The sequence below is a fragment of the Anthonomus grandis genome, chromosome 20, assembly GCF_022605725.1.
Source record: "Anthonomus grandis grandis chromosome 20, icAntGran1.3, whole genome shotgun sequence".
In the NCBI taxonomy this organism is placed as follows: domain Eukaryota; kingdom Metazoa; phylum Arthropoda; class Insecta; order Coleoptera; family Curculionidae; genus Anthonomus; species Anthonomus grandis.
In genome coordinates this window covers 4,891,058-4,914,662 of record NC_065565.1, presented here as the reverse complement: position 1 = coordinate 4,914,662, position 23,605 = coordinate 4,891,058, and the positions used below count along the sequence as shown (strand labels likewise).

The following is a 23,605-nucleotide window of genomic DNA, read 5'->3' as shown; positions in this document are numbered from 1 at the left end:
TACACATCTCGTGAGAGTATGACGTTTTTACCCTTAAATCCATCCTCAAGATCCCTTTTGTATTCGTGTGAAAGAATTATTAAAATATTTTTAGTGGTTCCCGAGTTATGGTCCAAAATGTCCCTTAATGACTAAAAATCTTGATGCCGCAATAAAAGCTTGAAAATATCAAATTCGGTGGGCGTTGGATCTTGCAAGACAAAATCGCCTCTAACTCAAAAAGTTTTTGAGGTACAAGAATCGTTCGTATATTAAATTATTTGCAAATAAATGCTCCTTTTTGGCCCCACACCCTTTTAAGAATATTTTAATTTTTTATCGAAATATTTTGATGAAAAGTGAAAATTAGTGTCTCAACAAAAAGTGCCCTAATTGCCAAGTTCTTTAACCCAAAATGACGTTTTTACCCACAAATCCATCCTCAAGAATCCACCTGTATTCCTGTGAAAAAATTACTCCGTTTGTTTAAGAAATAATCAATATTTCAAATGTATACTCAATGAAGTTCTTCCAGACAGTTGAGTTGGGACCATTTAACAAAAAAACTACTCAAAAATGACTCTTAGAGTCAGAAAAACTGATGATGATGAAAATTTATGCATGAACGTCTAGAATTATCAATAAAAGGGTAAAATGTGGCCTTAACTGCTTGGAAGGATCAAGAAACGATTCCATTTGGTTGAAATTAACTGACTACAGCCTAGAACAGACACTCTGTATTTCTTCAGGCAATTAAACGACTTTAAGCTGACCTTTAGGTTATTGAAGGTCAATTTCATCGAAAATGGCACCTTTTACTATGTCCACGCAATTAGGGGAAGGAAATGATTTTTTTTTCTCCATTATTATTCAGTCACAACAGATCGCAGCAAATCCTCTCGAATATTCTGGAGAGTGCTGGTAAAATACTAATTATACGTAGATCAGAAAAAGAAGATGAGATAACAGTCAGGAAATTAACTTTGCTCAATACAACTATTAATTATTTAAATATTATATTAAAAAAACCGTGTTTTCTCCCTCTAAAATATAAGAATAAACCGAGAAAGCACATTTACTTTAGAAATAACTGAAATATGAATCCTTACCTGTAGGACTGCAAATCCGGTTCAGACAGGAACTCCCTGTGCAAAGTACCATCGGTCATGTACTTAATAATGGTCCTCTCAGACGTGCAGTCTTCAAACCGAATAGCGTAACCCACTTCGTTCCCTAACTTCACCCCCATTTCTTGAGCCACCCGTGCCGCCACTGACATAGCGGCAACTCGACGTGGCTGAGTACATCCTATTTTCTTATCTACAATACCATCAAAAATATTACAAGTTTCGTCAAAGGTTTAATCGACCGTATGAAAGATTGAGAATAGGTTACACGACCGTGTTTCCCCACTAAAGACACCATCACACCTAAATAAAAACAATAATTCCGGTCCTGACATTTTAGTTACAGGTCTCCATATATTTTCCTAGTTATAAAAAGGAGAAATACGGTAAAAAGTCTGTTACTTTGACTAAATTAAAGGGACTTTAAATTTAACAGTAAGTTTAAAACCATTTAACTAGTTAGAACCTGAAATTTCTTGAAACAATCAAGATTAATCAATTGAAGGAAATCAATAGTCAATTGAAATTGGATAGTGGAAGTCGAGAAAGTTACTTGTCTACGTTTTGCTTGAGAAAAATCAACCGGATCAATTGGACTGTCGTTTTACAAGACCTTCGTGATTTCTATAGATTGGAAAAAGCAAAATTAATAAATTTAAAAATGGTATATTTTTGTTAACAGACCTCACAACAAAAAAAACCACTTATGGTGTTGCAACCGCAGTTAAACAAGCAATGAACTGTAAAGAGGCGGAAATATGTAATCGATCAAAGCTTATCAGAGCAATATCATTTAAAGTTCAGAAGAATTAACAAGAACAAATAATACAGCTACAGACAATCAGTTTTTGGTGTTGTACTAATTAAACTGCACCCGTATATGTATGCATGTATGAAGTTGTTTTTAGGCATTTTACCAGTTAGAAACTACTCTCATGCATAAATATTCTTGGTGCTCAGTTCTAGGATTTTCACTAAATAAAAAAAAATCGCGCTATTTATTTTTTAGGTTAGTCGCCTCAGTATTGTATTTCTATTTTGTTTGTTATTTTAGTTGCACTTCAAACCGTTTTCGTTAATAAAGCGTTTTAATTATATTTTAAAAATTGGTTAGTAATGTAAGAGGTTTTACAAAGGGTGAAATAGATTTCAGGGTTTATATAACAGATTTTTCAAATGAAGGTCACTTTTTTATTTATCATAATAACTTACGAGGTATTTCTTATCATTTCTGTACAGTTTTAATAGAAAATTTTCAAATCATTTATTGTACAAGACTTAAATTTACTGCAAGGGTAGGGTTAATAAAAAAACGTCTTTTTTTACAGAAAATAATTGCCTAAGAGAATAAATGCTGTTTAAGAAAATTATAGGTGAGAATACACGTATATGCAAAAAAAAACTAAAAAGGCACAGTTGGACATTCAGGGTTTGCATATTATGGTAAATGGGGAAAAAATCTTATACGATAAAGAAATAAAGTATTTGAGTCCAATATTGGATTGTAATCTAAGTTTTTATGGGCATTTTGATTACATATTAAGAAAATTTTCTAAAAAAGTTGGATTTATTAGCCGAATAGGCAAAGAATTATTCATAAACACAAAATTGTCCCTGTATAACCCCATTTGCAGTTCTGCTCGACTTTATTGTCCAATTTGCCGAAATTTAAAATAAAACAATTAGAAGTAATACAAAACAGAGCTTTAAGAGTAATTTTGCGTTGTAATCGTTATACCCCTATAGAAACCATGTTAATTATCCTAAATGTGTTGTCAGTTAAGCAAAGAATTGCGTATCATGTTCATGTATTTGCATTTAAATCGAAACATAACATGCACCCAAAATATACCTGTGATAAATTTAAAGTTTTTAATAATGTCCACACATATAACAGCAGAAATCGTAATGATTTTATATTACTCGACAGATGCCAGACAGCCCAAATGTATAATTCGGTGTTACATAAGGGTATTGTTATTTGTTAGTTTTATTTATTTTTATGACTATTTTTTTCTGATTTTTATTAAAATTTTATTTTAGAATTAAGTTTTTATCTTATGTTTATGTTTCATGTTAAGGATATTTTATTAAATTTTTTAGGTTTTATTTTTACAATATTTTATTTATTTAAGTTTAGGTGTAAGGTTTATGTACTGTTTTTTATTTTTATTTTGATCTGTGTCCACGTTAGCTAGGCCTCCTTTACGATTCGACATTTGTACATACGTAGATTGATTTTTTTAGTTATTAATTATTAATCAAACATCTTTGTATATTTTTATTTATTTTTTGTATGTAGCACTCTTTGCTAAATAAAGAAAGATTATTATTATATTATATCATATACGATTCTGTTAACAAATGGGAGAGAATGTTGGCATTAAAAAAAATTGTCACATGATTTACATATCTAATTTTTAACCTCAATTACTACACCACAAATATTTGATTAAATTATTCTGAAAAATCACTGTTTTTCGTCCATATTACCCAATCTAATAACTCTGTTTTTATAAGAAATATTTATATATGATATTATATCAAATGTAAATAAACAGTGTTATTAAATTGAATATTGCATACATATTTTCTGCAAAAACATTGTTTTTCGTTAAAACAACCCTTACCCACCCCAAACATTAGCCTAGTAAGAAGTTCTTTTGAAAAATCACTGCTTTTGGTCCATAATATACAATTTAATAGCACTGCTTTGTATTAAATATTTATATATAAAATTATATCAAATTTAAATAAACAGTGTTATTAAATTGAATATTGCATACATATTTTCTGCAAAAACATTGTTTTTCGTTAAACTTACCCCTACCCCCCCCCCACCCACCCCAAACATTTGCCCAGTAAGAAATTCCTGTGAAAAATCACTGTTTTTGGTCCATAATATACAATCTAATAGCACTGCTTTGTATTAAATATTTATATATAAAATTATATCAAATTTAAATAAACAGTGTTATTAAATTAAATATTGCATATATATTTTCTGCAAAAACATTGTTTTTCGTTAAACATACCCCTACCCCCCCCACCCACCCCAAACATTTGCCCAGTAAGAAATTCCTGTGAAAAATCACTGTTTTTGGTCCATAATATACAATCTAATAGCACTGCTTTGTATTAAATATTTATATATAAAATTATATCAAATTTAAATAAACAGTGTTATTAAATTAAATATTGCATATATATTTTCTGCAAAAACATTGTTTTTCGTTAAACATACCCCTACCCCCCCCACCCACCCCAAACATTTGCCCAGTAAGAAATTCCTGTGAAAAATCACTGTTTTTGGTCCATAATATACAATCTAATAGCACTGCTTTGTATTAAATATTTATATATAAAATTATATCAAATTTAAATAAACAGTGTTATTAAATTAAATATTGCATATATATTTTCGGCAAAAACATTGTTTTTCGTTAAACTTACCCCTACCCCCCCCCCACCCACCCCAAACATTTGCCCAGTAAGAAATTCCTGTGAAAAATCACTGTTTTTGGTCCATAATATACAATCTAATAGCACTGCTTTGTATTAAATATTTATATATAAAATTATATCAAATTTAAATAAACAGTGTTATTAAATTAAATATTGCATATATATTTTCTGCAAAAACATTGTTTTTCGTTAAACATACCCCTACCCCCCCCACCCACCCCAAACATTTGCCCAGTAACAAATTCCTGTGAAAAATCACTGTTTTTGGTCCATAATATACAATCTAATAGCACTGCTTTGTATTAAATATTTATATATAAAATTATATCAAATTTAAATAAACAGTGTTATTAAATTAAATATTGCATATATATTTTCTGCAAAAACATTGTTTTTCGTTAAACATACCCCTACCCCTCCACCCACCCCAAACATTAGCCCAGTAAGAAGTTCTTTTGAAAAATCACTGTTTTTGGTCCATAATATACAATCTAATAGCACTGCTTTGTATTAAATATTTATATATAAAATTATATCAAATTTAAATAAACAGTGTTATTAAATTAAATATTGCATATTATGTATTTTCTGCAAAAACATTGTTTTTCGTTAAACATACCCCTACCCCCCCACCCACCCCAAACATTTGCCCAGTAAGAAATTCCTGTGAAAAATCACTGTTTTTGGTCCATAATATACAATCTAATAGCACTGCTTTGTATTAAATATTTATATATAAAATTATATCAAATTTAAATAAACAGTGTTATTAAATTAAATATTGCATATATATTTTCTGCAAAAACATTGTTTTTCGTTAAACATACCCCTACCCCCCCACCCACCCCAAACATTTGCCCAGTAACAAATTCCTGTGAAAAATCACTGTTTTTGGTCCATAATATACAATCTAATAGCACTGCTTTGTATTAAATATTTATATATAAAATTATATCAAATTTAAATAAACAGTGTTATTAAATTAAATATTGCATATTATGTATTTTCTGCAAAAACATTGCTTTTCGTTAAACATACCCCTACCCCTCCACCCACCCCAAACATTAGCCCAGTAAGAAGTTCTTTTGAAAAATCACTGTTTTTGGTCCATAATATACAATCTAATAGCACTGCTTTGTATTAAATATTTATATATAAAATTATATCAAATTTAAATAAACAGTGTTATTAAATTAAATATTGCATATTATGTATTTTCTGCAAAAACATTGTTTTTCGTTAAACATACCCCTACCCCCCCACCCACCCCAAACATTTGCCCAGTAAGAAATTCCTGTGAAAAATCACTGTTTTTGGTCCATAATATACAATCTAATAGCACTGCTTTGAATTAATTATTTATTAATATACATATATAATTACATAACAAATTTAAATAAACAAACTGTGTTATTAGATTGGATCTTAATGACAAAACCAGCTGTTAGTCATGCGTATTATTTTGGAAATCAATGATTTTTGAAAACAATTTCTTACTGGTAAGTAGTGTGGGGTGGGTGGGGGGCTAAGGGTATAATTAATGAAAAACGATTTTTTGCAGAAAATAATTGCCTGAGAAAAAACTGCTTTCTAGGCAAATTGTAGATGATAAGAAAATCTATAGGTTTTGCGTCTATACTTCTCTCACATAACCTTAAGGTTTTCGAGTAAAACGTGAAAAAAAAAACCCATTTAATTTCTCGAAAACAAGGCGTATCGCTATGAAAATTGCATGTAATGAACCTCCTTGTTAAACCTCAATAACATAATATTAAATTCGGACATTTTATCCGATATTTATCGTTCAAGTTCAAACAAAAATAAACGTTTATTCAATTATCGTGTGTTACTTAGGCAGGATACGACTTAACGAATAACCATGACAGTACATACATATTGGATATAGATTACAATGAACATCCAAAATTAATACCCAGTATTTCCAAGTACAAAGAATGAATTATGAATGAATATTCATTGGATAGATTACGGATTTAGGACATCGATTTATACTCTTACTATTGTCCAATGTTGAAAATCTAGATTTTCAAAAAAAAATCATTAAAATTGCTTTTGCAATCTATTTCAAATTATTTTCAAAAGAACATAAAAAAAATTAAACAATTTCATAATTTTCAGTTCAAATTGAAATTCAAAAAACTAGCTTTATTATCACAAACCTCTAATATGTTAAAATACATATGTCAATGTCTAAACTATAAGAAATTACTCTTAAGAGCATATCAACCAATGAAGAACCCTTATTACATACCTCGGTAAAATGGTCTTGAAATTTAAGCCCATCATCAACTGTTAGACCCTTAACATTATCCATAGAACACTTAGAACTCAACACAAGATTATTTCCATCACACAACTCCTCAATTAATTTACTATATTTTGCCGAATAAACTTATTATTATTGATCAACAGACATCTTTTAGAACCTGTGAAATACACGTGTAATCTATTCTCAATCTAATAAATAAGTTCGAGACATGTAGTTTTTTTGTAATAAGTAAGTCTTTTTAATAAGAAATGGTTGACTACTTTTAAGTGTTAAAATGACCTAACATTACCGTCTTCAGTAAATCCGGCCTCATGTAAATACTGGGGAATTTGTGTGGTTTTTCCAGACCCCGTTTCCCCCTCGATAATTAAAACTTGATGTTCACGAACCGCTTGAATTAAATCGTCCCTAAATGGGAAAATGGGTAAACTTTTCTTGGTCTCTTCTATACTCAGTTTTTTCTTTTCGTGCTCTTTAAGTTCGGGTTCAGATTTTAGTTTATCTTTCGAACCTAAAACAACGAGTTTCGGTTCATCCAAATAGCATGAAGAATGTTCAATTAATAATAATCAATGAATTAAATTGACCACTGTTAAATATATAAAGAACCTAATTCTAAAGAAAAAAAATCACTGTCCTACCTGGCATTTGAAGGGCTTGAATGAAATCAATCTGATCCTCCAGTAGTAATTCATATTCGTCCTTTTTAGAGGCGTCTTTAGCGCCAAAACTGAACACTGCCGAAGCCATCTGGTCTTTTTCCCATTTCTTTTGCTCCGATTGTGGCAGTTTTTCCAATTCATCCACCTCAATATAATCGGAGGTGGAATCCTTACCAAGGTCCCTTGGCATGTGGTATCTTTGCACCCTTTCCAACTCTCTTGCTTTTTCATGCTCTTGAGCTAATCTGAGCAACTCCTTTTTATGTTGTCTTTCTTTTTTCTCTCTTTCTGTTAGTCTGCAGAAGGAAAAGAATGAAGAAATGTCGCTGTGATACACTTATTTATAAGAGCATAACAAACATAAACCAAGAACCTTGCTGCATGTCTATTATTCATATTAGTATAAATAAGTATCAAAAGACTGGTCTGACTTCAAGGTTACAATATTGATTTTGGTAAGGTTAAGATTTGCTAGAGATGACCATTGCAGTATGACAAGATGGTGGTATCATCAGCAAACAATGTGAAATGACTTGTTATGTCCAAGGAGGCCAAGTCGTTGATGGAAATCAAAAACAGACAGACATCAGATTCAGTAAAATTAGTATAGAAACCTTCTTGGATCCCACTACATAAAAGCCTCAATATTTAAAAATTTTTCACTTGGACTGTCTTGAACCTTAAATAATATTTGTAAAGAATATTTTTCTGAATATTATACTTTTTATTTGACCAGAATATTCCAGTTAGTTTTCTAGATATTGGACTTGAAAGTGGGTAATCAGTTTGAAGAGGACACTCTCTACATAAAAACCTCGACGTTTCGAACATTTTCACTTGGACTGTCTTGACCCTTAGAGAATATTTGTAAAGAATATTCTTGTGAATATCATACTTTTTTTTTGACGAGAATATTGCAAGTAGTTTTCTAGATATGGGATTTGAAAGTGGGTAATAAGACTCCCAAGTAGAAAAACAAGAATAAATTCCCTAATTTCCCTCAGATTTCCATGAAAATTAGATTTAAGGAAAGGATTTTTAATTTGGAACAAAAAGTGTATCTATAAAAATTGTGAAAAATTGAATAGTTTCAGAGTAAAAATTAAATATGTAAAAATATGACAAATTAATAAGAATCCCAAAGAGAAAAACTCGAATAAATTCCCTAATTTTTCACCGATTTCCATGAAAATTAAATTTACATAAAGGATTTTTAATTTGGAATAAAAAGTGTATCTATAAAAATTCTGAAAAACTGAACAGTTTCAGAGTAAAAATTAAATATGTGAAAATATGACAAATTAATAAGAATCCCAAGTAGAAAAACAGGAATAAATTCCCTAATTTCTCACCGATTTTTATAGAAGTCAGATATCCGGAAAGGATTTTTAATTTAGTTTAATTTAGAACAAAAAGTTTATCTATAAAAATTCTGAAAAATGGAATAGTTTCAGAGTAAAATTTAAATATGTAATGATATGACAATTTAATGGCTCCCAAAGGGAAAAACTGGAATAAATTCCCTAATTTTTTACCAATTTCCATGAAAATTAGATCTACACAAAGGATTTTTAATTTGGAATAAAAAGTGTATCTAAAAAAATTCTGAAAAATTGAATAGTTTCAGAGTAAAAATTAAATATGTGAAAATAGGACAAATTAATAAGAATCCCAAAGAGAAAAACAGGAATAAATTCCCTAATTTCTCACCGATTTTTATAGAAGTTAGATATACGGAAAGGGTTTTTTAATTTAGAACAAAAAGTGTATCTATAAAAATTTTGAAAAACTGAACAGTTTCAGAATAAAAATTAAATATGTGAAAATATGACAAATTAATGGCTCCCAAGGAGAAAAACTGGTATAAATTCCCTAATTTTTCACCGATTTCCATGAAAATTAGATCTACATAAAGGATTTTTAATTTGGAATAAAAAGTGTATCTATAAAAATTCTAAAAAACTGAACAATTTCAGAGTAAAAATTAAATATGTGAAAATATGACAAATTAATAAGAATCCCAAAGAGAAAAACTCGAATAAATTCCCTAATTTTTCACCGATTTCCATGAAAATTATACCTACGGAAAGGATTTTTAATTTAGAATAAAAAGTGTATCTATAAAAATCTTGAAAAACTGAATACTTTCCAAGTAAAATTAAAATATGTGAAAATACGACAAATTAATGGCTCCCAAAGAGAAAAACTGGAATTAATTCCCTAATTTTTCACCGATTTCCATGAAAATTAAATCTACGGAAAGGATTTTTAATTTAGAATAAAAAGTGTATCTATAAAAATTCTGAAAAACTGAACAGTTTCAGAGTAAAAATTAAATATGTGAAAATATGACAAATTAATAAGACTCCCAAGTAGAAAAACTGGAATAAATTCCCTAATTTTTCACCGATTTCCATGAAAATTAGATCTACAGAAAGGATTTTTAATTTGGAATAAAAAGTGTATCTATAAAAATTCTGAAAAATTGAATAGTTTTAGAGTAAAAATTAAATATGTAAAAATATAACAAATTAATAAGACTCCCAAGTAGAAAAACTGGAATAAATTCCCTAATTTTTCACCGATTTCCATGAAAACTATATCTACGGAAAGGATTTTTAATTTGGAATAAAAAGTGTGTCTATAAAAATTCTGAAAAACTGAACAATTTCAGAGTAAAAATTAAATATGTGAAAATATGACAAATTAATGACTCCCATGTAGAAAAACTGGAATAAATTCCCTAATTTTTCACCGATTTTCATGAAAATTAGATCTGCTGAAAGAATATTTAATTTAGAACAAAAAGTGTATCTGTAAAAATTCTGAAAAATTGAATATTTTCAGAGTAAAAATTAAATATGTAAAAATATGAAAAATTAATAAGACTTCCAAGTAGAAAAACTGGAATAAATTCTCTAATTTTTCACCGATTTCCATGAAAATTAGATCTACAGAAAGGATTTTTAATTTAGAACAAGAAGTGTATCTATAAAAATTTTGAAAAACTGAATACTTTCCAAGTAAAATTTAAATATGTAGAAATACGACAAATTAATGACCCCAAAGAGAAACACTGGAATAAATTCCCTAATTTCCTACGGATTTTCATGAAAGTTGGATTTATGAAAAGGGTTTTTAATTTAGAACAAAAGACTCCCAAGAAGTAATTTTTTTGCCAGTAAGTGATTAGAATTCTTCACTGTTTAGCTGGACAAATAATATTATGGGTATAATATTTGAGATCCACAGTTGACGGAACTGTTAGGGTGGATAAGTCACATAAGCACTATAGAGCATAGATTCGTTAAAAAAATGCTCGTTTTGTAACTGTTTTAAAATTGTTGGCTTTCCATGCCTCTTTTCTCTCTTAATTGTAGTTTTTCTTAATAATTAATACATACAGAAAGTGTCGCAGGTTTAGGACCTCAAATAAAATTGATTTTATTTCAAAAGAATTGCCGACATTTTGTCCTTTATTTAGTAGTACACTCTTTTTGTTGCATGAAAGTTTACCATTATTGTGGTTGTATTACTTAAAAAAGTATAATAAAGATCTCAGCTTTGTTGAATATGATTGAATGTGTTTATCCTAGGGAGGAACTCTTTCTACTCCAAGGCTCTTCCTAATTGTTATACCAGTTTTATTAAAATAAACAAAATATATTATTGTAGGAAAAAACTAGAAGAATACTTACACCTCTTCCTCAAACAGATACTCATCGTCTTGTATATCTGCCTCTAACTCTAGCAGCTTATCCTCCTTACGCTTCTCGAGATACTTCCTCCTTGACTCCACCCTCAGCTTCGGAACAATTTTCTCTCTTGCAGCATTTTCAAGCTGCAGCCTTTTAGCGGCTTCCTCATACGCTCTTCTATCGGAGGCCTGAACAATATTCCTCGTTTTAGATTCATCTTTCTTCTTCAACCTTTCTGCGAATTCATCCCTTTCTTTTATGTCTTTTCTTCGTGCCTCCTCCTCACTGTCTACACTAGATTCCGAGGAGTCGGTTTCGTAGCGTTTACGCACTTTTTTCGGTTTACTCATGTTTGATTTATAATATATTGAATTATTATAAACAGAAAATAACTGTAGTAAGTTGTTAAACTGTTTTGTTTTGATGCGACATGTCAGATATTTGATGGATGGGACAATTTTAGGTTATGTTGATGTTATGTTAGGTTAAGGTACTACTGTCAATTCACTAGTTTCTAGGTTAGAAAATCATAGAAAACACTCCTTGTATCTCCAGAATTATTGGAAATTTGAAGATATTTTAATAATAATCGGTATTTACTTTGCTCTACTGCAATATATTATAAGCAATGAGTGTGGAAGTGAGAAGAGACACCCCTAAGGTAAAACCAATTACCCTACAATATGACCAATACTTCTCCCTGTAAACTATAGAAGTACAATAAATAAATAAATATACAATTTACTACAGAAGTATCTGTTTTATTCTAGGGTAAATCCTTGCATGCAACTAGGCACATTCCCAAGGACACTGTTATTTTCGAGGAAGATCCTTTAATTTGTTGCCAGCTGGCCTGGAACGCAGCCTGTAAATATAGAGCTTGCGACCACTGTTTAAGGTATTTCAATTTATTTTTTAAAACTTTATAGCAATTGCATTAACTATTGTTTGTAAATAACAAATACTGTAGCACTCTTAAGCTATTCAGTAAGGTATCAAGTTTTTTAAACACCTCCAATATCATGTGCCTAAAACAAGTGTCCCTCTGTAAGGAAAATTTACTTATTTTGCTAAATAATACTACAACATTCATGTATCAGACTTATTTATGATCTAAATAAAAAAACTATTTAGTTACTAATTAGCTAAATATGAATAATCCATGCTTAAAGGTGCTAAAGAATCCACACTAGTTCTCGCTTCATATTTGCGTCTTACCTTTTCTAGGCCTCTAGAAACAGCTGAGGAAAATTCCCAAAGACTTACAGGAAAACCCGCCTACAGCTTACCTTATCCAGAATTTTGCCAAACAAAAAAAGAGGACATTACAAGTTGCCCAGATTGTGGTGTCGAATATTGTTCTGAAATATGCAAGACAATAGCTAACGAGCAATACCATAGAGTCTTGTGTCTTCAGAGTCATGAGAGAAACATGACTCACCCATTGGAGCAGTTAGAGGAGGCTTGGAAGTAAGTTATTGTTATCTAAATTAATTTTTTTTGTATAAAGAATTATTGAATTGAGAGTCTGTGAAGGAAGATCAAGAGTAGCTAGATCTGGTTAGTGGCAGGGCCAATGCTTCAGATGGTAGTAGCACATGATTGTGTTTCTTGTTTTATATACGGATCTTCTTTAAAAAGTATTTAGTGCTGTAAATTCGGAGTGGTTTGAGGGTAATGTGTTCAGACTCACTCGATTTCAGAGAGAAAATTTCCATAAAAATTCCAGAGTTTCCAGCCTAATTCTTTGGACAAAAATTCCAGGGAAATTGCTAAAATTCTCAGCCAAAAAGGCAAAATTTCCAATTTTGATAAAAACCTCTAAACGTTGTTTCTTAATTTTCTCAAAATATATTGGGAATTTGGAAAATTTTCTTTTAGCATTGGAATCTCAATCAAAAATAGAACAAATCATAAAGAATAACATTTAGTCCAAAAATAAAAAATAAAGGAGTTACGAGAAGTTTTTGAAAAATTTGACAATTTTTAGGTGAAATTTATGAAGAAAGTATTTTTTGAAAAATTTGTTTTTTTTTTTTGGCAAATCAATAAATCGCTCAAAACACTTCAAAAAAGTCCTATAAAACTTTTTTAAAAAATGTACCAGAAAAAAGTTATATCCAATTTTCCCAAAAAGTCATCTGCAAAAGATCCAAAGGGAAAATGTTCATTATTTCGGTTTTTATTTTTTTTCAGGAAAACTATTGATTGGACAGGAAAAATTGTTAAAATAAAAGTTGTTTAGAATTTTAATGCGCATCAGATACAGTAGTAAAATATTCTTTAAGTCTAACAGTTTTCCAGAAAATTGGGAAAAACCTCTTAACAGTTTTTCCTCGTTTTCTCGAAAACCAGTAAGAAAATAAAAAAATTTCTTTTAGCACTGAATTCCTGATCAAAAATAGAGCAAATCATAAAGAATAACATTTAGTCGAAAAATGAAAAATAAAGGAGTTATGAGAGGTTTTTGAAAAAAGTGACAATTTTTGGGTGAAAATTCTGAAAAAAAATATTTTTTTTTTTTAATTATTTTTTTTTGGTTAATTGATTAATTGCTTGAAACACTTCAAAAAAGTCTTATAAAACTTTTTTGAAAAATACACCATAAAAAAATTATATCCAATTTTCCCAGAAAAAATCTTCCACATACATACCCCTGGGAAAATGTTCATAATTTTGGTTTTTATTTTTTTTTAGGAAAAATATCGGTTGGAGAAAAAAATTGGTGAAATAAAAGTTGTTTAGAATGTCAATGCGTATCAGATGCAATAGAAAAATAATTTTTAAGTCCCATAGTTTGCCAGAAAATTGAGAAAAACTTCTTAACAGTTTTTCCTTATTTTCTCAAAAACTGTGAGACCTAAAAATTATTTTTCTACTGTATCTGATGCGCATTAATATTCCAAACAACTTTTGTTTCAACAATTTTTTTCTTTAACCAATAGTTTTACAGAAAAAAAATAAAAACCAAAATTATGAACATTTTTCCATAGGTACGTACGTCGATTTTTTGCGAAAGACTTTTTCTGGGAAAATTGGGTATAACTTTTTACAAGTACATTTTTCAAAAAAGTTTTATAAGACTTTTTTGAAGTGTTTTGAGCGATCTATCGATTTACCAAAAGAAAATTAAAGTTTTTCAAAAATTATTTTTTTCAACATTTTCACCGAAAAATTGTCAAATTTTTCAAAAACCTCTCATAACTCCTTTATTTTTTATTTTTCGACTAAATGTTATTCTTTATGATTTGTTCTATTTTTGATCAGGAATTCAGTGCTAAAAGAATTTTTTTTATTTTCTTGCTGGTTTTCGAGAAAATAAGGAAAAACTGTTAAGGGGTTTTTCCCAATTTTCTGGAAAACTGTGAGAAGTAAAAATTATTTTTTTGTTGCATCTGATGCGCATTGAAATTCTAAACAATTTTTATTTCTATAATTTTTTTCTTCAACCAATAGTTTTATAGAAAAAAAATAAAAACCAAAATTATGAACATTTTCCCATGGGTACATACGTGGATTTTTTGCGGAAGACTTTCTGGGAAAATTGGGTATAGCTTTTAACAAGTACATTTTTCAAAAAAGTTTTATATGTCTTTTTTGAAGTGTTTTGACCGATTTATCGCTTGGCTAAAAAAAAATTCAATTTTTTAAAAAAATATTTTTTTTTAAATTTTCACCGAAAAATTGTAAAATTTTTCAAAAACCTCTCATAACTCCTTTATTTTTTATTTTTCGACTAAATGTTATTCCTTATGATTTGTTCTATTTTTGATCAGGAATTCAGTGCTAAAAGAATTTTTTTTATTTTCTTGCTGGTTTTCGAGAAAATGAGGAAAAACTGTTAAGAGGTTTTTCTCAATTTTCTGAAAAACTGCGAGAGTTAAAAATTATTTTTCTGCTGTATCTGATGCGCATTAATATTCTAAACAACTTTTGTTTCAACAATTTTTTTCTCCAATCAATAGTTTTACAGAAAAAAAATAAAAACCAAAATTATGAACATTTTTCCAGGGGTACCCTTTGGATTTTTTGCGCAAGACTTTTTCCGGGAAAATTGGGTATAACTTTTTTCTGGTGCATTTTTCAAAAAAGTTTTATAAGACTTTTTTAAAGTGTTTTTAGCGATTTATCGCTTGGCAAAAAAAAAGATTCAATTTTTTCAAAAAAAAATTTTTTCAAAATTTTTATCCAAAAATTGTCAAATTTCTCAAAAACCTCTCATACCTTCTTTATTTTTTATTTTTCGACTAAATGTTATTCCTTAAGATTTGTTCTATTTTTGATCAGGAATTCAGTGCTAAAAGAATTTTTTTTATTGTCTTACTGGTTTTCGAGAAAATGAGGAAAAACTGTTAAGAGGTTTTTCCCAATTTTCTGAAAAACTGCGAGACTTAAAAATTATTTTTCTACTGTATCTGATGCGCATTAATATTCCAAACAACTTTTGTTTTAACAATTTTTTTCTTCAACCAATAGTTTTCCAGAAAAAAAATAAAAACCAAAATTATGAACATTTTCCTATGCGTAGGTACGTGGACTTTTTGCGGAAGTCTTTTTCCGGGAAAATTGGAAATAACTTTTTTCTGGTACATTTTTCAAAAAATTTTTATAAGACTTTTTTGAAGTGTTTTAAACGATTTATTGATTTGGCAAAAAAAAATTCAATTTTTCCAAAAACAATATTTTTTTCAAAATGCTCACCCAAAAATTGGGAAATTTTTCAAAAACCTCTCATAACTCCTTTATTTTTTAAAATTTTTTTTTTCAATTTTTCACTCAAAAATTTATCAAATTTTCCAAAAATCTTCCATAACTCTTTTATTTGTCGATTTACGGCTAAATAAGGAAAAACTGTCCAGAGGGTTTTCCCAATTTTCTTGAAAACTGTTAGACTTTTTTTAATTTAAAATGAAAAAAAAACCGTTTTAAGTGCAAATTGATTTAATATATTGACATTTTTTTAAAGCTAGATTACCTAACCACTAATTAGGTATTAATTAACAATAATTATCAGACTTAATCAATCTTAATAACAAGAATAATTATTAAACTGTTTTACAAGTAGTAATAATAATCTCTCAAAATGTAAACAATTGGCATGGCAAAATTAGCTAAGAAAAAACAAGATTTATAATTAATTATTAATGAAAATGATCAGATGTATTTCAAATTACTAATCATGGAGCAAAATCATTAAAAAAAATCCTACAAATTCAATTCCTACAAGACTGGTAAAATAATATGAGTGAGTTTTCTCTTCTTCTTAAGCTCAATATGTGCATGTTTGCATAGTTTCCATTAACTTTCAGACACAGTCACTATCCTCCCGAAACTTCCTCCATATTCCTACTGGTGCGACTCCTAGCCAGGATCGTACAGTCACCGAACAAGGACGAAGCGATCAGGACCACTCTGGATTTTTGCCATAGAAGCGTCAACGAGGACGCAGAGTTGGCCCACAAGTTCTTGGGTGCTAAATTTGCTCATAACCTTGATTTGTTTAGGGAATTAATTGGTAAAGCTTTACCCAATGAGGGTATCGAGCAATTTTTGACACCTGAAGGGTTTCGAAGCCTTGTCGCCTTGATTGGTAAGTTGTCTTTATGTTTTCTTTGAAATGTGTCAGTAGTATAGGCAGCGGTGGTCTTAAACAGCCAAAAAGTTGGCCAAAAAATCACAATTTAGGGTTTCGAGGTTGAGAAATTGGAATTTAACCTCAACATTGCATTAAAACAAAATGGCCGATCCATTATGGCGTACGTTACTTGAAACTGGCATTTTATTTATCAGATTAGTTTTTTTCCTTTTTTAATTGAATGTCCATTAGGATTGGTATAATATTTCACATATTTTATCTACACTTGCATTGATATAGCGAAGGTGCATCTAAAAAAAAAAAATTATTGACATGCAGTTTTTATTTGAACCTTGTTCTCATATATGTTTCGCTATTCATATTACTGCACACCTTCTGTCACTATGGGATTTATCTTAGTAGAAGTATTTGCACCAATGGTGTATTGTGTATCATCTTTATACTTTTTAAAATTGCACCTGTTAGTAGGTATAATTGGTAAAGAAAGAATTGGCCTAATTGAAATCAATTTTTAACATCTTAATTATTAACAACTCGACTAAGTTAGGGTAAAATGGTAGGCACCAGGAATCAGGTTATTATTTAACTGTTATTATTATTATTATTAATTAACACTTGGTTTGTCAGTTTAGTTGTTTCTCTATTTTGCATCAATTTAAGGACAGAAACATCTTGCAAATTTGAAAGCTTATTCCAGGCAGTTGAAACAAGAAACATTTTAGATAAATTTAAAAAATTAATTAAATTAAAAAATTAATTAAAAATTTCAGATTTTAGAGCTCCATGGGGTTGAAAAAACGCAGTTTCAACTGCCTGGACATATTACGTCATTCTTCCTCTTCTCTTTTTCATATTTGAGCCCAGGTTACAAGTACCTGGGCTTAGAACATAATTTACATCTTCCAGGCAGTTTAAACAAGACACATTTCAGATAAATTGAGATTTTAGAGCTCAATGGGGTTGGAAAAAAGCAGTTTCAACTGTCTGGACGAATTACGTCATTCTTCCTCTTCTTTTTTTCATATTTAAGCCCAGGTTATGAGTCCCTAGGCTTAAGATTTTAGAGCTCCGTGGGGTTGGAAGAACGTAGTTTCAACTGCCTAGACGAACTACGTCATTCTTCCTCTTCTTTTTTTCATATTTAAGCCCAAGTTATAAGTCCCTGGGCTTAGAACATAATTTACATCTTCCAAGCAGTTGAAACAAGAAACATCTCAGACCAATTAAGATTTTTGAGCTTCATGGGGTTGGAAAAACGCAGTTTCAACTGCCTGGACGAATTACGTCATTCTTCCTCTTCTCTTTTTCATATTTCAGCTCAGGTTATGAGTCCCTGGGCTTAGATCATAATTTACATCTTCCAAGCAGTTGAAACAAGAAATATTTCATGCAAATTGAGATTTTAGAGCTCCGTGGGGTTGAAAAAACGCAGTATTAACTGCCTGGACGAATTACGTCATTCTTCCTCTTCTTTTTTTCATATTTAAGCCCAAGTTATAAGTCCCTGGGCTTAGAACATAATTTACATCTTCCAAGCAGTTGAAACAAGAAACATCTCAGGCCAATTGAGATTTTAGAGCTCAATGGGGTTGAAAAAACGCAGTATCAACTGCCTGGACGAATTACGTCATTCTTCCTCTTCTTTTTTTCATATTTAAGCCCAAGTTATAAGTCCCTGGGCTTAGAACATAATTTACATCTTCCAAGCAGTTGAAACAAGAAACATCTCAGGCCAATTGAGATTTTAGAGCTCAATGGGGTTGGAAAAACGTAGTTTGAACTGCCTGGACGAATTACGTCATTCTTCCTCTTCTCTTTTTCATATTTCAGCTCAGGTTATGAGTCCCTGGGCTTAGATCATAATTTACATCTTCCAAGCAGTTGAAACAAGAAACATTTTATGCAAATTGAGATTTAAGAGCTCCATAGGGTTGAAAAAACACAGTTTGAACTGCCTGGACGAACTACGTCATTCTTTCTCTTCTTTTTTTCATATTTAAGCACAGGTTATGAGTTCCTGGGCTTAGATCATAATTTACATCTTCCAAGCAGTTGAAACAAGAAACATTTCATGCAAATTAAGATTTAAGAGCTGCATAGGGTTGAAAAAACGCAGTTTCAACTGCCTGGACGAATTACGTCATTCTTCCTCTTCTCTTTTTTCATATTTGAGCCCATGTTATAAGTCCCTGGGCTTAGAACATAATTTACATCTTCCAGGCAGTTAAAACAAGAAACATTTCAGGCAAATTGAGATTTTTGAGCCGTATAGGGTTGAAAAACCGTAGTTTCAACTGCCTGGACATATTACGTCATTCTTCCTCTTCTCTTTTTCATATTTGAGCCCAGGTTACAAGTCCCTGGGCTAAGAACATAATTTACATCTTCCAAGCAGTTGAAACAAGAAACATTTCATGCAAATTAAGATTTAAGAGCTCCATAGGGTTAAAAAAACGCAGTTTCAACTGCCTGGACGAATTACGTCATTCTTCCTCTTCTCTTTTTCGTATTTATGACCATGTTATAAGTCCCTGGGCTTAGATCATAATTTACATCTTCCAGGCAGTTGAAACAAGAAACATCTCAGGCCAATTGAGATTTTAGAGCTCAGTGGGGTTGGCAAAACGCAGTTTCAATTTCCTGGACGAATTACGTCATTCTTCCTCTTCTTTTTTTCATATTTAAGCCCATGTTATAAGTCCCTGGGCTTAGAACATAATTTACATCGTCCAGGCAGTTGAAACAAGAAACATTTCATGCAAATTGAGATTTTAGAGCTCCGTGGGGTTGAAAAAACGCAGTATTAACTGCCTGGACGAATTACATCATTCTTCCTCTTCTTTTTTTCATATTTAAGCCCAAGTTATAAGTCCCTGGGCTTAGAACATAATTTACATCTTCCAAGCAGTTGAAACAAGAAACATTTCATGCAAATTGAGATTTTAGAGCTCCATAGGGTTGAAAAAACGCAGTATCAACTGCCTGGAGGAATTACGTCATTCTTCCTCTTCTTTTTTTCATATTTAAGCCCAAGTTATAAGTCCCTGGGCTTAGAACATAATTTACATCTTCCAAGCAGTTGAAACAAGAAACATTTCATGCAAATTGAGATTTTGGAGCTCCATAGGGTTGAAAAAACGCAGTTTCAACTGCCTAGACGAACTACGTCATTCTTCCTCTTCTTTTTTTCATATTTAAGCCCAGGTTATGAGTTCCTGGGCTTAGAACATAATTTACATTGTCCAGGCAGTTGAAACAAGATAAATTTCAGACAAATTGAGATTTTAGAGCTCCATTGGGTTAAAAAAAGAACGCAGTATCAACTGCCTGGACGAATTACGTCATTCTTCCTCTTCTCTTTGTCATATTTGAGGCCAAGTTATAAGTCCCTGGGCTTAGATCATAATTTATATCTTCCAGGCAGTTGAAACAAGAAACATTTCAGATAAATCGAGATTTTAGAGCTGCATAGGGTTGAAAAAACACAGTTTGAACTGTCTGGACGAATTACGTCATTCTTCCTCTTCTCTTTTTCATATTTTAGCTCAGGTTACAAATCCCTGGGCTTAGAACATAATTTACATCTTCCAGGCATTTGAAACACAAGAAACATCTCAGGCCAATTGAGATTTTAGAGCTCAATAGGGTTGGAAAAAAGCAGTTTCAACTGCCTGGACGAATTACGTCATTCTTCCTCTTCTCTTTTTCATATTTCAGCTCAGGTTATGAGTCCCTGGGCTTAGATCATAATTTACATCTTCCAGGCATTTGAAACAAGAAACATCTCAGGCCAATTGAGTTTTTAGAGCTCTATGGGGTTGGAAAAACGTAGTTTCAACTGTCTGAACGAATTACGTCATTCTTCCTCTTCTCTTTTTCATATTTCAGCTCAGGTTATGAGTCCCTGGGCTTAGATCATAATTTACATTTTCCATGCAGTTGAAACAAGAAACATTTTATGCAAAATAAGATTTTAGAGCTCCGTGGGGTTGGAAGAACGCAGTTTCAACTGTCTGGACGAATTACGTCATTCTTCCTCTTCTTTTTTTCATATTCAAGCTCAGGTTATGAGTCCCTGGGCTTAGATCATAATTTACATCTTCCAAGCAGTTGAAACAAGAAACATTTCATGCAAATTGAGATTTTAGAGCTGCATGGGGTTGAAAAAACGCAGTGTCAACTGCCTGCACGAATTACGTCATTCTTCCTCTTCTTTCTCCCATATTTAAGCCCAAGTTATAAGTCCCTGGGCTTAGAACATAATTTAAATCTTCCAGGCAGTTGAAACAAGAAACATCTCAGGCCAATTGAGATTTTAGAGCTTCATGGGGTTGGAACAACGCAGTGCCAACTGCCTGGACGAATTACGTCATTCTTCCTCTTCTTTTTTTCATATTTAAGCCCAAGTTATAAGTCCCTGGGCTTAGAACATAATTTACATCTTCCAAGCAGTTGAAACAAGAAACATCTCAGACCAATTAAGATTTTAGAGCTTCATGGGGTTGAAAAAACGCAGTGTCAACTGCCTGGACGAATTACGTCATTCTTCCTCTTCTCTTTTTCATATTTGAGCCCAGGTTACAAGTCCCTGGGCTTAGAACATAATTTACATCTTCCAGGCAGTTTAAACAAGACACATTTCAGATAAATTGAGATTTTAGAGCTGCATGGGGTTGGAAAAACGCAGTGTCAACTGCCTCGACGAATTACGTCATTCTTCCTCTTCTTTTTTTCATATTTAAGCCCAAGTTATAAGTCCCTGGGCTTAGAACATAATTTACATCTTCCAGGCATTTGAAACAAGAAACATCTCAGGCAAATTGAGATTTAAGAGCTCCATAGGCTTGAAAAAACGCAGTGTCAACTGTCTGGACGAATTACGTCAATGAAGAAAGGGTAGGATTATTGAAAAACGGTTTTTTTGCAAAAAAACAATTGCCTGAAACAAAAATGCTTGTTAAGAAAATTATACTTAATAAAAATATTTGTTGGTCAACGTTTAAGCATTTCCAGACCACCGCACGAAGAGTTAAACTCGTTTTTTAATCAGGTACAAACGGCCAAGGGGTGGGCTCCAGCCCTTTCAGCGTGTGGACGAGTAACATTGAAAAAGCGAACTTAGACCATGAAGAAAAAGAGAAAATTAATTCTTTCATAGATAAAACGTACGAACAAATGTTCGACCATACCGGTGACTTCTTAAACAGCGAAGGGGTCGGTTTATATCTTCAGCAAAGTTGCGCCAACCACAGTTGCGAACCAAATGCTGAAATTAAATTTCTGCACAATAATTTTCGGTATATTAATTCAATAATTTCGGTTTTCTCTTTTTTTATTAACAATTGTCATGTTATTTTTAAGATTATCCCTTTTTGCTATAAGAGATATAGAGCCGAATGAGGAGGTGCTAATTAGTTACCTGGACGAATGCTCTTTAAATAGATCAAGACATTCGCGTCAAAAAGCTTTAATGGAGAATTATTTGTTTACTTGTGATTGTTTGAAATGCTTGAGAGAGATAGATGATCCCGATATGACGAGCGAGGAAGAGATGTCCGATGAGGATTGTGATGACTAGTGTGTTTTTTTTGTTTTAAGCCTTTAATGCATTTGTTTGTATATTGGGCAAAAACGGTTAAATAAAGTTTTTATGTATATACCATTGATGTAATTATTGCACCTAAATAATATAAAACATAAGCATATTATGCGGGCGACACACATCTATTGTGAAGTATTCATTCGGGTTATTATTTGGTTTATTTGGTTCTTTTACTACTGGTATTATAATGAACAATAAAGTCAATCTGAGTGGAGTGTGTTTGCTTTGTCATGCAGTTTTTACTGCAGGAGGGTTTTTTATGCAGAAAATAATTGCCTGAGAGACAAATTTCATGATTCTTTCATCGGAAGTTAAAGAACACTTCAAAGAATATTTTAAAGTAAAAATAAACCAGATCTAAACACTATAAGTGGAGTTATGAACGTGATAAGTGAAGTTACCTGAGAATGTCTTCCCTCTTCGACATGATTTCCTAAAATTTGGATAAAAATGCTTCTGATAAACGGATTTTCATAATTTCTTCAATGGAAGCTGAAGAATACTTAAAAGAATCTTTTGAAACAAAAATCAACCAAATCTGAATACTAGAAGTGGAGTTATGACCCAAGTTACCTGAGACTAACTTCCCTCTTGGACATGATTTCCTAAAATTTGGATAAAAATGCTTCTGATGCATGGATTTTCTTGATTCTTTTATTGAAAATTGAAGAACACTTCAAAGAATCTTTTAACGCAAAAATTGACTTGATCTGAGCATTACAAGTGGAGTTATGACCCAAGTTACCTTAGACTGTCTTCCCTCTTGGACATGATTTCCTGAAAAATTTCTGATAAATGGATTTTCATAATTTCTTCAGTGAAAGCTGAAGAACACTTAAAAGAATCTTTTGAAATGAAAATCGACCCGATCTGACCACTAGAAGTGGAGTGATGAACCAAGTTACCTGAGAATGTCTTCCCTCTTCGACATGATTTCCTAAAATTTGGATAAAAATGCTTCTGATAAACGGATTTTTATAATTTCTTCAATGGAAGCTGAAGAATACTTAAAAGAATCTTTTGAAACAAAAATCAACCAAATCTGAACACTAGAAGTGAAGTTATGAACCGAGTTACCTGAGACTAACTTCCCTCTTGGACATGATTTCCTAAATTTGGATAAAAATGCTTCTGATGCGTGGATTTTCTTGATTCTTTTATTGGAAGTTGAAGAACACTTCAAAAA

The 23,605-nt window shown here is 31.1% G+C and overlaps 2 protein-coding genes across 2 annotated transcripts; one reads left to right on the top strand and one right to left on the bottom strand.

Moving 5' to 3' along the window:
- Positions 1-1,084: 1,084 nt before the first annotated feature.
- Positions 1,085-11,683, bottom strand: LOC126748004 (probable pre-mRNA-splicing factor ATP-dependent RNA helicase mog-4). The gene is made up of 4 exons (XM_050457009.1): positions 11,222-11,683; positions 7,503-7,819; positions 7,151-7,372; positions 1,085-1,299 (listed from the first exon to the last, which is right to left on the bottom strand). Exons 1-4 carry the CDS (start codon positions 11,569-11,571, stop codon positions 1,085-1,087), a joined length of 1,104 nt encoding a protein of 367 aa, XP_050312966.1. The 5' UTR covers positions 11,572-11,683.
- A 32-nt stretch (positions 11,684-11,715) lies between these two features.
- Positions 11,716-22,474, top strand: LOC126748002 (histone-lysine N-trimethyltransferase SMYD5). Its single transcript, XM_050457004.1, has 6 exons — positions 11,716-11,882; positions 11,992-12,119; positions 12,449-12,691; positions 16,531-16,811; positions 21,868-22,114; positions 22,179-22,474. The coding sequence occupies exons 1-6, from the start codon at positions 11,850-11,852 to the stop codon at positions 22,393-22,395; spliced, it is 1,149 nt and encodes a 382-aa protein (XP_050312961.1). The 5' UTR covers positions 11,716-11,849; the 3' UTR covers positions 22,396-22,474.
- The last annotated feature ends 1,131 nt before the right edge of the window (positions 22,475-23,605 follow it).

Coding starts and splice junctions, on each gene's coding strand:
- LOC126748004 (XM_050457009.1), bottom strand. CDS start 11,571: ATGAGTAAACCGAAAAAAGTGCGTAAACGCTACGAAACCGACTCCTCG. Junction 7,373..7,502: donor TCAAGCCCTTCAAATGCCAG/GTAGGACAGTGA, acceptor TCGTTGTTTTAG/GTTCGAAAGATAAACTAAAA. Junction 1,300..7,150: donor GGCCGGATTTACTGAAGACG/GTAATGTTAGGT, acceptor ATGGTATTGTAG/ATAAGAAAATAGGATGTACT.
- LOC126748002 (XM_050457004.1), top strand. CDS start 11,850: ATGAGTGTGGAAGTGAGAAGAGACACCCCTAAG. Junction 11,883..11,991: donor TGAGAAGAGACACCCCTAAG/GTAAAACCAATT, acceptor GTTTTATTCTAG/GGTAAATCCTTGCATGCAAC. Junction 12,120..12,448: donor GCTTGCGACCACTGTTTAAG/GTATTTCAATTT, acceptor TACCTTTTCTAG/GCCTCTAGAAACAGCTGAGG.